At 43.9% G+C, this 15782-nt stretch overlaps 1 protein-coding gene across 1 annotated transcript in view; it reads right to left on the bottom strand.

The window, feature by feature from the left end:
* The window catches only part of syne2b (spectrin repeat containing, nuclear envelope 2b), a 132008-nt gene that overhangs the window by 114267 nt on the left and 1959 nt on the right, over nucleotides 1-15782 (bottom strand). Inside the window, 2 exon segments of the mRNA XM_056254911.1 lie at nucleotides 12-73; nucleotides 15173-15310. Of these exon segments, the coding sequence (XP_056110886.1) occupies nucleotides 12-73; nucleotides 15173-15260 (150 nt within the window). The 5' untranslated portion in view covers nucleotides 15261-15310.

Here is a 15782-nt window from a genome sequence, read left to right as displayed (position 1 = left end):
TTGACCCTCACCTTAGACAGCTGGGCATTGATCCAGTTGGTGAAGGTTCTCTTCTGAATTTGTTCCTGTTCCACTGAGGGCAGAACAGACAGGAGAAAAGCATAAAAACCAGCATGTACAAACATAGTGTGCGAATACATTACACACATATGATCTGCAGGATTGTATCTCTATATGCTGTGTTCATTTCAATTCAAACAGTGTCTAAGAATAGATCTTATAAATGCACGAGCAAGAAACAGGTGCATTTGTATCAACAATAACATTTATGTAAGGCATAATAACACTGGTCAGGTTCGTCAATTTCAGTTAATTGAATGTGTAGCAATGCATTCACTTTTAATGTAAAAAACATTTTAATCTGTAGAGGAAAGAAAATGTATTTTTACATTTTTTAAATTAATTTGTTCATTCATACAAACTTTTATTTGTCTTAATAATTTGCATGTGGTTCCCATGAAATGCAATTCAGACCTAAAAGCAGTCACGTCAAATAGAGTGCAATTTATGGTTACCGTTATAAAGTTCCACAAAATCAATGAGCTCATCGGCTGTGTGAAGAACATCTTCATCCTCCATTCTCTGACAATCCATTTGTTCCATTCTTCTCCTTGAACAAGAACCTTCAAATCTCTCACAATACGTCCAAGTCTACACAGATCAACTTTTACCAGAACTGTTTTCTCAGAGTTGTCAACTCTTTTCTCAAACGAGCACGTAAAATCTACAACCACTCTTTCTATGAACCCCATAAGACGAATCTGATCGCCAACCTGAATCTGTTTTGAGCAGTGATTCTAAAAGAGCTCTCCCTCATTAACTGCTAAACATGGCCACGCTCACTATGAATAAGACTCTCAGGTCAGTTATCAAGATAATGTCTCTGTTGACCGACTGACCCACAAAGAGAGAACGAGAGAGAGTGTGTTTGAATGAATTCTTAGACAGGACTGGCAGGGTTTGACAGTCACTGTTTCCACACTCCTGTATCAGTAGCACAGAATGAGGGAAAGCTTTGAGATGGTTAAAGTTATCAGCTGACACCCACCCTCAGTTTCCTGTGGATTTATTTAGAGTTCAGCTATCAAATACTAATGCACTTTTACACTTGACACAGTTGACCCAGGGTCATTTTTAACCTGGGAAAATGATTTGTCAAGCACTGAGGAAGTACATAATACTGTATGTTGTATTGTTGCTAAACAACTTGAAATTGTACTGCTGCAAGTGTGCAACGTGCATAACCCAGTAAATGAAGCCTACTGTATTTACAGGGTAAAGAAAAACCCATAAAGACCTATCCCAGACAGCAACAGTAGGCCAAGATCCGGCCCACATCTGGTACGTGTGGAATCCATATACCAGATGTGGGCCGGATCTGGGCCAACACTGTGTTGCTGTCTGGGATAGTCCAGGTAACCGTAGTGCGAAAATGTTTTCTTATAGTAATAAAAAAAATATCTATACAACATTTGTTTATAATTATACATCATTTCAAACAAATATAATTAAAGCTCCAGTCCGTAACTTTTAAGTTAAAAATAATCCAAAATAATTATATTAAAAAAAACGTATTCTGCCAGTGGTCAAAACTCTCTGCTTGCCATAGCTAGATTCAAAACGGTTAGCTTGTAATAATGATTTTAATTCCAGTGGTACTGGTGGGTTTCCGCGGGAAATTCGAGCATGTCTTTGCGTCATTACGTCACATCTGTACACATAAAGAAGGAGTTTCGGCTAGCCGGCTATACTGCGCGTGAGGAGATGTTTAGATGTATAGGCTTTTCTCGCAGCACTTTACATGATTAAACTTATGGCATCCAGAAAGATCCAAACAACAATCATCAGTGTCAACTGGAGATTCAGCAGTTATAAAACCCAAAAGACTTCGTACTTCGGATTTAAGGTGGCTAGAGAAAGAGAAAGAAACCGTCTCATGCGAACACAAGGATTTAAACATCGGCGGGGCTTTTGAAAAGTGCGTGAACTCCGTGTTTTGAAGGGGTTCAAAACGGAAGAAGAGACGGCTTTTTTCTGCTGAACAAGTCAGTTAAGACATTTCAATAGTTCAATCGTGTAACAGTACGTTTTCTTAATTCACACAGTTATGGAGTTTCCTTTGTTGTGCCTTTCTCGTTTTGCTATTATGGAGAATATGAATTCTGAACTACACAGGTAACCATAAAACACATTAAATTTAACATTAGTCACGCAATGCTGATGTTGTTAACATGAACAATTTAAGAACAAAGTAGGCTATAATTTGCACGGTTGCTGTAAATCGCGTTGATTAAATCTAGCGAAGCTTATCATGTCGAATGCTTTTTCCCCCTTAGTTGGTCAGCACAAAAATGGATGTTACTTACTTGTTCAGAAGACATTTTCTTGTGAAAATTCTTATGTTGGTCAAACTTTCAGAAAGTGAATCTGTGATTCTGTATGACAGTATCCACACAGCGCGGTGACTGACAGCAGCACTCGCCTCAAAGCACTGTGTTCATCCGCGCTGTTTCATGCCGATTTACAACCCACGTAAAGATAATAATTCCGCGAATCACTGCAGTTACAGATTTCGAACAGACAGATGGCGACAAAGAGGAAAAGCTACGGACTGCAGCTTTAATGACATTTATTAATGTACATATTAAAAAAACTAAACCTCATGTTGCTAGTGTTGTTATTAAGCAAAAGAGAAAACAACATGGAGATCATGGTTCCTGGGATTTGTAGCAGAGTTATTAGTTAGTTGATGTTACTTTTTTATTGTTTCTCTAGTTTTGCAGAGATGAATAGCAGCTGAATATGAGCTAACTTTCCTTTAAAACGCTCACAAAAAAATATACTTCAAACACAGTGAGGCAAGTGCAGAGAGGGACACACAAACTCGTTGAATCTTTCACCAAGGTGTGGATCCACCTCAGAAAGAAAGATTTGAAAAGAAAACAACAAAATTCTCTCAGCAAACACTCTCCTTTACTGGTGGTGACTTAATTTAGATGAACTCTACAAAAACACAATGACAGACTGGAATGTTTCCATTGAACAAAGGTCACATCTTGTGTGTACAATTGTGTTTTGGGAGGTTCGTAATAAATAGTTACATACAACACCTCCCTTTGAGCAGAACAACAGAGGGAGGGGAAACAATGATGAAAAGCCCCATAACATGCCTTTGACTGACACTTCATTTAGGCGGTACAGAAGCCGTGAACAAATTACTGACCGTTTCATAATAATTAATAATAACAGTAAAATAAAATCAAATGCACTACCACGCCTAAAAAGCTCCTTAATTAACCCGAAAGACCTTTACATGATATACAATAAATATTGAAAAAATGTATAATTTTTTTAAACTATATGTTTTATATGTTAATCAAATCTTTTGCCAATTTCTGCAAGACTGCACTGCAGAATGTGCAATACTTTTATGATTATGCAATACTTTTTATTATAAGCACCTCACCTTGTGATCCATGTTTCTTCTTATGAGACCTTTCAGATGGGTGTTCAACCCCGACAAAACGAGGCAACTTCTTTTTGTTGTCTTTTAAGGAGACATCAGCAGTGATTGCACCATGATGTTCAGATGTACATATGATAGAACAATATTATGGCAATTAAAAATTCACAAAATGTTATTTTGATTATTGCATACTACTGTATCTGTTGTCCAACAAGTTTCAGAGCTACTACAAACTCACCCATGCTGACGTCATCAGATTTACTATCCAAGAATATCCTGTATCATAATCAGTTGTTGCATGTTGGAGTGTGCAATGGTAAATGCTTTATAAACCAGCCTCATCTTGCAGTACAGCAAATCAGTACAAAACTCCTGCATCGAAAATCTGGAAAGCATGTGTCAGCTGAAGAACTGAAAACTACAATAAACACACGGCACAACTTGCCCGGTAACCTTTAGCTAAGTAATTCAAGATCAAGTGCCAGTACTGCAGGTTTTAAAAAAGGCTCCACCTTTTACCATATGTCAAAAAAAACACACACACAGCATGTCCACACAGGAGCTGATTAACGCTTCTCCTAATGTAGTTCTACTCTATCCTCAGGGCACCAACAGTGATCAACATGTTAAGACATTAATTATTTACTGATTCTTTAGACATAAAACAAAATATGTTTCACAATTTTACCAGCCATCAAGTTTTTAGCCATTTTCAACTGACTTTTTTAGTTAATTTCAGAACTCTGACAGAGAAATATTAGCAAAAAATAACAACTTTTTATTTTGTGCAGTTTGTCAATGGTATTTTTTCCTAATGATTTTAAAATAACATATCAAGTAGCCTGAAAGACAATAAAAACACTGTAAAAAGTGATTTGACTAAACTTAAAAAAGCGAGGAAACCCATTGCCTTAAAATTATTAAGTAAATAACTTCATGTGTAATTGAAAAAAATTAAGTTATGTGGAATTGTCAAGTTCACATAACTTAATTTTTTTCAATTACGAATGAAGTTATTTACTTAATGTTAAGCCAACGGGTTTCCTCACTTTTTTTTAAGGTAAATCAACTGATCACTTTTTACAGTGTAGGGATGCACGATATATAGGCCACCATTTCGGTATCAGCCGATGTTCATTTTAAAGGAATAGTTCACTTCAAAATGAAAATACTGTCATCATTTACTTACCCTCAAGTTGTTTCAAACCTGTATGAATTTCTTTCTTCTGCTGAACACAAAATAAGATATTTTGAAGAATGTCAGTGACCAAACAGTTGATGGACCCCATTGACTTCAATAGTATTTTTTTCCTACTATGGGAGTCAATGAGGTCCATCAACAGTTTGGTTGAACATTTGGCCGATATATTAAAGGGGACATATCATGATGAAAATCTGACTTTTTCAGTTTTTAAGTGCTATAATTGGGTCCCCAGTGCATCTACCAAACCAGAAAACATGAAAAGTGACAACCCAGTAACTTTGTTTTGGTAAGCCTTTCTCTGCATGTATGTCAAAAAATAAGCAGATCAGATTTCGCTCCCCATCTGACGTATGAAATGGTAAATGGTAAAATGGACTGCATTTATATAGCGCTTTCACAGACCCAATGGCCACCAAAGCGCTTTACATATTGCCTCGCATTCACCCATTCACTCACTCATTCATACACCGACGGCGGTGTCAGCCATTCAAGGCGCCATCCAGCTCGTCGGGAGCAGCTGGGGTTAGGTGTCTTGCTCATGGACACCTCGACACTTGGTCAGGTGGAACCGGGGATTGAACCACCAACCTTCCGGTTTGTAGACAATCTACATGAACCACTGAGCCACTGCCGCCCCTAATGAAGGGGATCTTATTATAATATTGCCGCCCCTTAATCTGCACCCACGGCGCTGCCATTTGGTTTTCAACAGTGTAACGCAGTGGTTCCCAACCTTTTTTTGTCTGAGACCCCCTTTTTCCCAAGAAAATATTTTAGGGCCCCCCTTCACATTTAATGATATTATCGCTCTTGTAAGCTTGCAGCAAGGATGACAAAATATGTTTTTTTCAAACAAATGTTTATGCACAATTAATAGCCTATAATATTGAAAATACAATAACAAAAACATCAGTAGGCCCTTTGTAATTTAAAAACGTAAGCCTAGGAGAAGCCTATAAATTGGCCCTATTTGAAATGCAAAAACAAAAATATTCACACTGGTGTGTAGGTAAAAAAAAGAAAGAATATAGGCTATTACTAAATGACTGTTGTCTGGGGCCTCAATAATTGCATGTCATTTGTGAGGCTTTATCAATGTGAGGCTTTATTTTTTACACTTTTGGCACTATAGCGAGCGATAATAAACTTGCGTTTATTAACAGAATAATGCGTCTTTCGGAAGAACATTATAGCCGGAATTACTTCTCTCTGTGTACGTCTATGACGAGTCACGCAGGTACTGGGCTACTCCGCAGCGGCAGCGATCCGAACCAGTGTAAAATAGTCCCAATGTAAACACTTATTATAGGTGTACCATAGTGCTTAAGGATAAGACAAAAACACAGATTGGAAAATGGATTCATGATGAACTCGCTCATTATATACATTTTGTAAATTTTGAACAGAAAAAAAGTTAAGGACTTTTATTTAATGCTCATTGCTCAAACCTTTCAAAATATGACGCTACCCCCCACAGAGCTCGCTGAGGCCCCCTTGTGGGCCGCGACCCCCCTGTTGGGAACCGATGGTGTAACGTACTCGGTTACTAACGTAACCTCGGTTCTCTCTAGAAGAGTAATATCTTACGCTAGGGGAAAACCTCTTTTCCTCGAGATATTGAAGCCAAAAATTATCCTTAATTTTGAATTAATGTAAAACACGTTGCGGCAGCATGCAGACATAGGCAAGGCGGCTCGCGTGCCTATTGGCTGACCTGCGGCAACTGCAGCAGCCTATCGAGAGAGGCCCTTTGGTGACGGTCCAATGGGGGCGCTTCGCGCCCACTGCGTCACCTTCCCGCCGAAGCAGGCGTGGCCTAGCCTTATAAATATAGCTCGATGGGCTGATATCACTGGTTTTTCATCGCCGAAGCGAACCAGAGCGTGTTGCAGGCACGGCAAGATACGCAGTACTCGTTCCCTCTTCTAGAGAGAACCGAGGTTACGTTTGTAACCGAGTACGTTCTCTTACGGGAGGTTCTCTCGTACTGCGTAATATCTTACGCTAGGGGAACACAATGTAAAACGCCGTGCGTGCTGGGATCCAACACCAAAGTCCCAAGGGCAGGTGCCCGGGGCTCATATAGTGCACAATCACCATGGACTCACAGAGAGTCTGAGAAGATAGGCTAGCAGCTTCATTCCCAATAAGTTAGCATCCCAAAGGAGCTAATCACTGTCACAGTGTTACACACAGTCAGGGTGAAAACCTTTCGGCCTGAACTGTGTAACAGTATGGGTCTTACTTTTACCCATGGGGAAATTTTATCGGTCAGCGAGCGGTGCTCGAGCGATTGTAGTATTCTGCACCGAAGCAGCGGGGCAGACAATACTCGATTTTATACCGACAGTAGTTTAGCCTGTAAGGCGGGAACCTCTAGGTTATAAAACCTTAGAAATGTAGACGGGGAGGCCCAGCCTGCCGCCATACAGATATCCTGTAAGGTAATCCCGCTAGACCAAGCCCACGACGGGGCCATGCCTATTGTGGAGTGCGCTCTAACACCTAAAGGACACTTAAGGCCCTTTGACGTGTATGCCAGCGCTATGGCGTCAACTATCCACCTGGATAGGCTCTGTTTCGACGCGGCTAGTCCCTTAGCACGACCGCTGAACGAAATGAAAAGCTGCTCAGTCTGTCTGAAAACGGACGAGCGGGACACATAAGCTCTTAATGCCCTGACTGGGCAAAGGAAACTCGCGTCCATCTCCTCGTTATAAACCGGCAGGGCGGACAGGGAAATAACCTGGGCCCTGAACGGTGTGTTGAGGGATTTAGGCACATATCCGTGTCTTGGTTTGAGTATGACTTTCGAGTCATTTGGCCCAAATTCCAAACACGTCGCGCTCACCGAGAGTGCTCGCAAATCCCCTATGCGCTTTACTGAAGCGAGAGCCACAAGAAACACTGTCTTGAACGACAGGTGTTTCATGTCTGACAGATGGATTGGCTCAAACGGGGCACCTTTCATGGCTTCCAGAACCGTGGAAAGGTCCCACATGGGGATTGAGGCGGGTCTGGGAGGATTCAGCCTCTTAGCTCCTTTTAGGAAGCGGATGACCAGATAATTTTTCCCCAGTGACTGGCCAGTCGCGGGTTTTGTAAACGCAGCTATGGCCGCAACATAAACTTTGAGCGTGGATGGGGTTCTGCCCATATCCAGCAGCTCTTGAAGGAAGGAGAGCACTTCCGTAACCCCGCAATCTAGGGGTGAAAAGCCTCGGGCTTTGCACCAGCCAGCAAACACCGACCATTTTGACGCATAGAGTCGTCTAGTAGACGGCGCTCTAGCCTGCGTGATCGTGTTTAGCACTCCCTCGGGGAGATTTGCGGGTACCCGTTGATGGCCCATGCGTGCAGGGACCACAGCTCCGGGCAAGGATGCCAAATCGAGCCCTCGGCCTGAGAGAGGAGGTCTTTCCTCATCGGTATTGGCCATGGGGCAGTGCTCGTCAGCTGCGTCAAGACTGGGAACCAAGCTTGGTTTGTCCAGAGCGGAGCCACCAGAAGCACTGAGCATCCGTTTTCCCTGATTCGTTCCAACACCTGAGGCAGGAGCGAAACTGGGGGAAAAGCATAGACCGGGCAGCGGGGCCAGACGTGGGCCAGCGCATCCCTGCTCTTGGAGAAAAACTTTGGACAGTGAGCGTTCTCTTGGGACGCAAACAGATCTACCTGCGCTCTGCCGAATGTCTCCCATAGCAGTTAGATCGTCTGCGGGTGCAGCGACCATTCCCCTGTCCGTGGACACCACCTGCACACTCGAGGAAGTCCCCAGGTTTACACCTGACTGGTACCAGTCGGTCGCTCTCCAAGGTTTCAGAGCTGCGACGCATTTCTGATCGACCTTGAGGCGAAACAGACCGCAAGCCCAAGCTCGAGGCGGTACTCGTGCTTTTAGCCATAACTGCAGTGGGTGCATGCGAAGCAGACCCAGCTGGAGTACTGATGATGCTGAGGCCATGAGACCCAGCTTTTTCTGAAACCTCTTGAGCGGGACTATAGTGCCGCAGCGGAAGGATTTCGTGATGCGCTGAATGTTCAGTCTGCGCTCTGGCGACAGTCGCGCTGTCATAGACAGCGAGTTCAGTTCTGTGCCCAGAAAGGATATTTCCTGACTGGGAGACAGCAAACTTTTCGCCCAATTGACTGTGAGACCCAGATTCTCGAGGTGCTCGAGTAATATGGTCCTGTGTTCAGCCAATCGTCCAAGTCAGTGGTTCCCAACCTTTTTTTGTCTGAGACCCCCTTTTTCCCAAGAAAATATTTTAGGGCCCCCCTTCACATTTAATGATATTATCGCTCTTGTAAGCTTGCAGCAAGGATGACAAAATATGTTTTTTCAAACAAATGTTTATGCACAAATAATAGCCTATAATATTGAAAATACAATAACAAAAACATCAGTAGGCCCTTTGTAATTTAAAAACGTAAGCCTAGGAGAAGCCTATAAATTGGCCCTATTTGAAATGCAAAAACAAAAATATTCACACTGGTGTGTAGGTAAAAAAAAGAAAGAATATAGGCTATTACTAAATGACTGTTGTCTGGGGCCTCAATAATTGCATGTTATTTGTGAGGCTTTATCAATGAGAGGCTTTATTTTTTACGCTTTTGGCGCTATAGCGAGCGATAATAAACTTGCGTTTATTAACAGAATAATGCGTCTTTCGGAAGAACATTGTAGCCGGAACTACTTCTCTCTGTGTACGTCTATGACGAGTCACGCAGGCACTGGGCTACTCCGCAGCGGCAGCGATCCGAACCAGTGTAAAATAGTCCCAATGTAAACACTTATTATAGGTGTACCATAGTGCTTCAGGATAAGACAAAAACACGGATTGGAAAATGGATTCATGATGAACTCGCTCATTATATACATTTTGTAAATTTTGAACAGAAAAAAAGTTAAGGACTTTTATTTAATGCTCATTGCTCAAACCTTTCAAAATATGACGCAACCCCCCACAGAGCTCGCTGAGGCCCCCTTGTGGGCCGCGACCCCCTGTTGGGAACCGATGGTCCAAGTAGTTCAAAACTCGCATGCCCCAAAGTCTCAGGGGTGCGAGAGCCGCGTCCATGCACATTGTAAATGTACGGGGTGCAAGAGACAGGCCGAACGGTAGGACTGTGTATTGATATGCCTGGCCCTCGAAGGCGAATCTCAAGAATCGCCTGTGACTTGACGTTACTTGTATTCTGGAAATAAGCGTCCTTCAGATCTATTGACATAAACCAGTCCCCTTGGCAAATTTGCGCGAGGATTTTCCTGGTTGTGAGCATTCTGAACTGGCGTTTCATAAGCTCTCTGTTCAGCTGCCTTAGATCTAGAATGGGTCTGAGACCCCTGTCTTTTTTCGATACCAGAAAATATCTGCTGTACAGACCCCCTTTCGCTCTGAGCTTGAGATAAAGGCTCTATTGCCCCTATGCTCAATAGTGTCGCTATTTCGGCTCGAAGTAGATTCGACGCGCGCCGTGCAGCGGAGGGGACGTCGAGCGAACTGCAGCGAATAGTCTTTTTTTTATAGTGTTCAGCACCCATTCTGATACCCCGGGAAACTGTGCCCACGCGTTTGCATGAATAGCTAGGGGTAGAATAAGATCTGGGCTCTGGTCGTGACATAGTGGCGACAAGGGAGCTCTGGTGTGCTGTAACGCAAACACTGTGCTTGTAGTGACTGAGGCGGGGGGCACGCCGATCGCGGCGGGCAGCCTGGCCGCGCTCGATACCCTTATAGCAGTTTGCTGAGAGAGAGCGAGCGGGGGGAGCCCCGTGGGGCTTAAAGGTCCCGTTCTTCGCGATTCCATTTTTCAAACTTTAATTAGTGTGTTATGTTGCTGTTAGAGCATAAATAATACCTGTAAAATGATAAAGCTCAAAGTTCAATGCCTAGCGAGATATTTTATTTAACAGAAGTCCCCTTTCAAAGCATACAGCGAACGGTCGGTTTGGACTACATCCCTCTACTTCCTTTTTTAATGACGTAACTAGAACAGTTTTTTTTACTAATCTCCGCCCACAGGAATACACAAAAAAGGGGGCGTGGTCTTGTTGCGCTCCCACGGAGAAGAAGCACTTCAGCTGCGCATGCATCTCCAATTTATGGTAAGAGGCGTGACCTTTCCGGGCAACGTGCGATAAGCTGCTGTCGAATCACAACACAGGAACCGCTGGCACAATCAGAACTCGTTACGTATTTCTGAAGGAGGGACTTCATAGAACAAGGAAGTCATCAGGCCGTTTTTTGGACAGTGAAAACTGCGGTATACAGATAAGTAAATTGTGTGAAAAATACTGTGTTTTTTTTACACGCGAAACATGAACATGTTATATTGCACACTGTAAACACAATCAAAGCTTCAAAAAAACATGAAGAACGGGACCTTTAACATGTCTGTGCGTGAATGTGGGCGCGGGACAGCGGGCACATTTACTGCACTGAAAACACCGTCGGCCTGAGCTGACTGTATGTGTGTTGGTTTCGTTTTTACAGAAACCGTGGGACATGCGGTGTGTAGTGTTTGTGGGCACTGAGTCGTGGGCACATTCACTATATTTAATGCACAATCGACATGAGCCGAATTCATTTGTGCGAGCCCTGTATTGTGGCGGGCTGTGTCTGTGAATGAAATGAACACTGGGTTATGGGCATTTTTATTACACTCATAACACCATCGGCCATGGCCGGAAAATTACACCAGAAATTACACTCTTTATGTGATTCATCTGGGTCGCCGTAAAAACGGCATTTGTGTGCAGGCAAGCGGGCCGTGGTACCGACTTGTTTACTGCAAAATACACTGGAACAGTTGCATTTCCTGGAACTGAACCAGCGAAAAGTTTTGGAGAAAGTCTGCTGGGCTAGGAAGACTTGAGCCTCGGGCTTGATCTCAATCTTGGGCCGGGGCCCGCACGGCGGGGGGTGGTGGCCAGCAGAGCGAGAGCGTGGTCTCTGTTCCCGGGCCTGGCGGCGCTGTGAAGCGGCGGCGGGCTGCGGCTGCGGCTGGGAGCTTCGAGCAGACGGCTGTTTAGGGCGGCCTGCAGCGGAGCTAGAGCGCTTCGGGAGGAAGTGCTTCAGAGCCTGTGACGTCTTTTGAACCTCGATGAATCTTTCCGCGAAATCTTTGACGGAAGATCCGAAGAGGCCAGTCGGGGAGATGGGCGCCTCGAGGAACACAGGGCGCTCCGAGTCCGGCATCTGCGACAGCGTCAGCCATAGATGTCTCTCAACCACGGTGAGAGAAGCCATGGTCCGCCCAATGGCCTGTGCAGCAGATTTCGTGGCGCAAGGAGCCAGGTCTGTAGCGCTCCGTAAATCCGGCACGTTGATAGCTTCCGGGCCTTCCTCGTTCAGTTTTCGGAGAAGGTCGGCCTGGAGTATCTGCAGTATGGCCATCGAGTGAAGTGCCGACACAGCCTGCCCAGCGGCAGAGTGCATGGCTGAAGTGGTGCGGCAAGCCTTAGATGGCAGCGCCGTCTTAGCTCGCCGTCCAGCAGAGGGCGGGCAAAGATGGGCCGCTACGGCTTCTTCCACAGGAGGAAACGAGTGTTAACCTCTGTCTTTCGCACCGTCCACCACGGAGAATGCTGCAGAGACAGAGGAACGCACTCGGGCTGAGAAGGGGGCGTTCCAGGACTTCGCGACTTCTTCGTGAAGCTCAGGAAGAAAATGCGCGGGTCTGGAAGGCGGTGGGGCACGGTCCCTTTGAAGGAAGCACCCATCCAGTCGGTTGCGCGCAGGCTGCGCGGGCGCCTCCCACTCGAGGCCGAGGCTCGCCACGGCCTGCGAGAGTAGACGCATCAGTTCCGACTCGATGCTGGCTCGTTTCCCTGACGATTCACGGGCAGAAGGGGGAGGTCCACAGAGCTTGCCCAATCCTCACTGTCCGACGCCAGTAAAGAGCAGCTGGCCTCCTCCGCAGATTACAGCTGGCTCGTCGTCATCGATGACGGAAGCGGCGGCAGACGGCGGCCGTTGTCCGTTGGTGAGCGACCCGAGCGAAGCTGGCGGGCTACCGGCGAGCTTTCGCGGGCTAGAGAAGGCTCAGAGACCCGTTGAGTACGGCGCTTTTTGCGGCGCGGTACTGTAGCGGGTGGAAGTGCAGACTCGGAGAAGGATGCCAGGCGAGTCCTCAGAGTCACCATAGGCAATAGCTCGCAGTGAGGGCAGTCGCTGTCGGCGAGCACGAGAGCTGCATGATCCTCTCCCAGGCAGGAAACACAAATCACATGGCGGTCCCCGTCGCTGAGTGGGGCTCGGCACGAGCCACAGGAGGATGGCATCTTTAAAAAGACGCAAGCTCTTTTAGAGAGTAAAAAGTGTGAGTCGCAGTGGCGAACACACACTTATGCAGAGTGTAAAGGATATAGACGCCGGATAGCGTAGCAGGAACGGCGACTGAAGGCGGCGAGATGATGGCCAGCGGCTTCAGGTGCAGAGGCTCGTCCCGCAGAAGGCTTTTTCGACGCCGCGGCTTCTCACTCTGGATCCAGCGATGCGTAAGCTTCGCTGAAGAGATGAAAAATCAGTGATATCAGCCCATCAAGCTATATTTATAGGGCTAGGCCACGCCTGCTTCGGCGGGAAGGTGACCCCCATTGGACCGTCACCAAAGGGCCTCTCTCGATAGGCTGCTGCAGTTGCCGCAGGTCAGCCAATAGGCACGCGAGCCGCCTTGCCTATGTCTGCATGCTGCCGCAACGCGTTTTACATTAATTCAAAATTAAGGATAATTTTTGGCTTCAATATCTCGAGGAAAAGAGGTTTTCCCCTAGCGTAAGATATTACGCAGTATGAGAGAACCTCTCGTAAGAGAACCAGTTATAACGCAATGGCAAAAGTTCGAGCAAAGCATCAACTGTTCTGCCGTTGCTGCACAGATGAGCACAGAACACTATTGGACCAAAAAATGTCACAGGTGTCTTATAAATCTCTCAGGGAACTGTGTCAACTTGTGTGAAAGTTAAACTTGATGGTACATGCAAGTCGATGAGATGAATCCATGTAACTCCACAACAACTACATTATCCACTAACCATTCAGAAACGTCCAGGTGCAGTCTAAAAGTTGCAACCTCTTCATGAGTCTCTCTGTAAGGCTTCACTCTGCTACTGTTGGTTATTTCTGAGATTTTGGATGAGTGAGATTTGCGTGTTTTTGTTATTGTATCCGAAGCTTGTGTAAAGGATCGACCCTCTTCTGAACGGAGGCGGGAGCAGCAGCTCATTTGCATTTAAAGGGACACACAAAAAGGCGCGTTTTTGCTCACACCCAAAAAGGGGCAACTTTGACAAGCTATAATAAATGATCTGTGGTATTTTGAGCTGAAAATTCACAGACACATTGTGGGGACACCAAAGATTTATATTACATCTTGTGAAAAGGGGCATAATATGTCACCTTTAAAGCTGATAAATAATGGATTATTTCCTTCAGCTGAGACACTTCAGATGCGCAATATTCGCCATGATGGTTTTGAATTGCTTAAAATATGATTGGAATCACTTGCTACAGAAAATACATTGAAGTGTAACATGTGCAGCACAAGTCTGTCATATAGGCAACATAAAATTATAATGAGAACATTATAATTGTGTTTGGGATGTGGCTTTTAATGGTGAGACTTTTGTTTTTGTAATCAGGCTCTCAAAAAGTTATATAAAAATTTTGATTTAGATTTATCGTTTTGTTTATATATACAGTATATATTGGTTATCAGCTTTCAAATATAAAGAGTTTTCCGTATCGGCCAAAATTTTCATATCGGTAATTGTTATCGGTATTCATATCCCTAATCTCACTCATTGTCAACATTTAATTCACAGTGATTTTTACTGCTTAAAGTAAATTGACTACAATATAAAATTACTAAATCAATTTTTTTTTCTTTATGGGGTCTTCTGGAGGAGCTTAACCGACCCCTCAGCTCTACAATCGAGCAAGGAGCAGTTATGGTTTTTCAGAAGTAATCATCCCTTAATATTTGCCTAAATTATGTTCATTAAGAAATCACATTTTTTATCACCTTACTCTGGAAACAACAACAGAGAGAGAGAAGATTTCTGTGGATAAAAAACAAATCTAATTACCCACACTTCGCATGCTAGAAAAAAAAATACTTTTGTGCAACTCTTCATGACTCAGGGCAATAGAACTGCCTGTTTCAAAACAATCTGCAAAACACGTGACCATGCTGTAATTATGCCTTAATAAAGTCATTCATTTCATCCTTTCAAAGCATAACATGTTTGGGTGTGTGTGTGTGTGAGAGAGCGAGATCTAGAGCGATTTTAACCCATACTGTTCAGTATCACCAATAAATCAGTTTAATCTGCCCTTGAGGAGACCAACAGTTTGTTAAATTAACAAATAAATTCATATAATCCTCCAAAGTCCGATGAAAATTACATTGCAATAGATATAGTGATAATATCAGACCTAACAGATAATGAGAAGGTTTTATTTTAGTTTTATGCTCAATCAGAGCTTCCATCTGACCTTGCAGTAGTATGTGGACATCATCGATGTCTAGTGGGAGCGAGCCACGTTCAACGGGCGGGTCTCCGGATGTCCTCTGTGATGTCATGGTTCCCACGGAGACGGTTCAGCTGAGAACCACCTGAGGGATTGCAGCATCTGTCGAGGGGTCAGATGATGTCATATCAGTCCAGGTTCATTTTAACATTCCTTTGACACAGAGTTGAATTCAAATTTCTGTTACGCATTTCTTTTTTTGGCTGTAACTTTTATGAAGGGTTTGTTTTGTAATTTAAGGAAACATTTCTATAAAATATACACTAATCTTACAGAACTATGGTCTGTTCAAGCTGATAATTTACCTGATAAATAACCTACAAAAATATTATGAAAATGGCAATTCCATGATGCTGGTTATTTGAGCTGGAATCTTCTGGCCAAAAATGATACGTCAATTAAAAAAAAAAAATCAATAAATGGTGTACTAATTTAAAGCAATATTCTCAATATACTTTATAATGTTTAATTTGAAACATTTTGATTAGAAACAAGGAAAAACTTTGGATGTTTTTTTCATATTACTGGTCATAGGAACAGAAATGAGTTCCTTAGTTTAATATTTTATCCATTA

This window comes from Rhinichthys klamathensis, unplaced genomic scaffold (genome assembly GCF_029890125.1).
Source record: "Rhinichthys klamathensis goyatoka isolate OS25496 unplaced genomic scaffold, OSU_Roscu_1.1 h1tg000115l_1, whole genome shotgun sequence".
In the NCBI taxonomy this organism is placed as follows: domain Eukaryota; kingdom Metazoa; phylum Chordata; class Actinopteri; order Cypriniformes; family Leuciscidae; genus Rhinichthys; species Rhinichthys klamathensis.
This window is presented reverse-complemented; position numbering and strand designations above follow the sequence as displayed.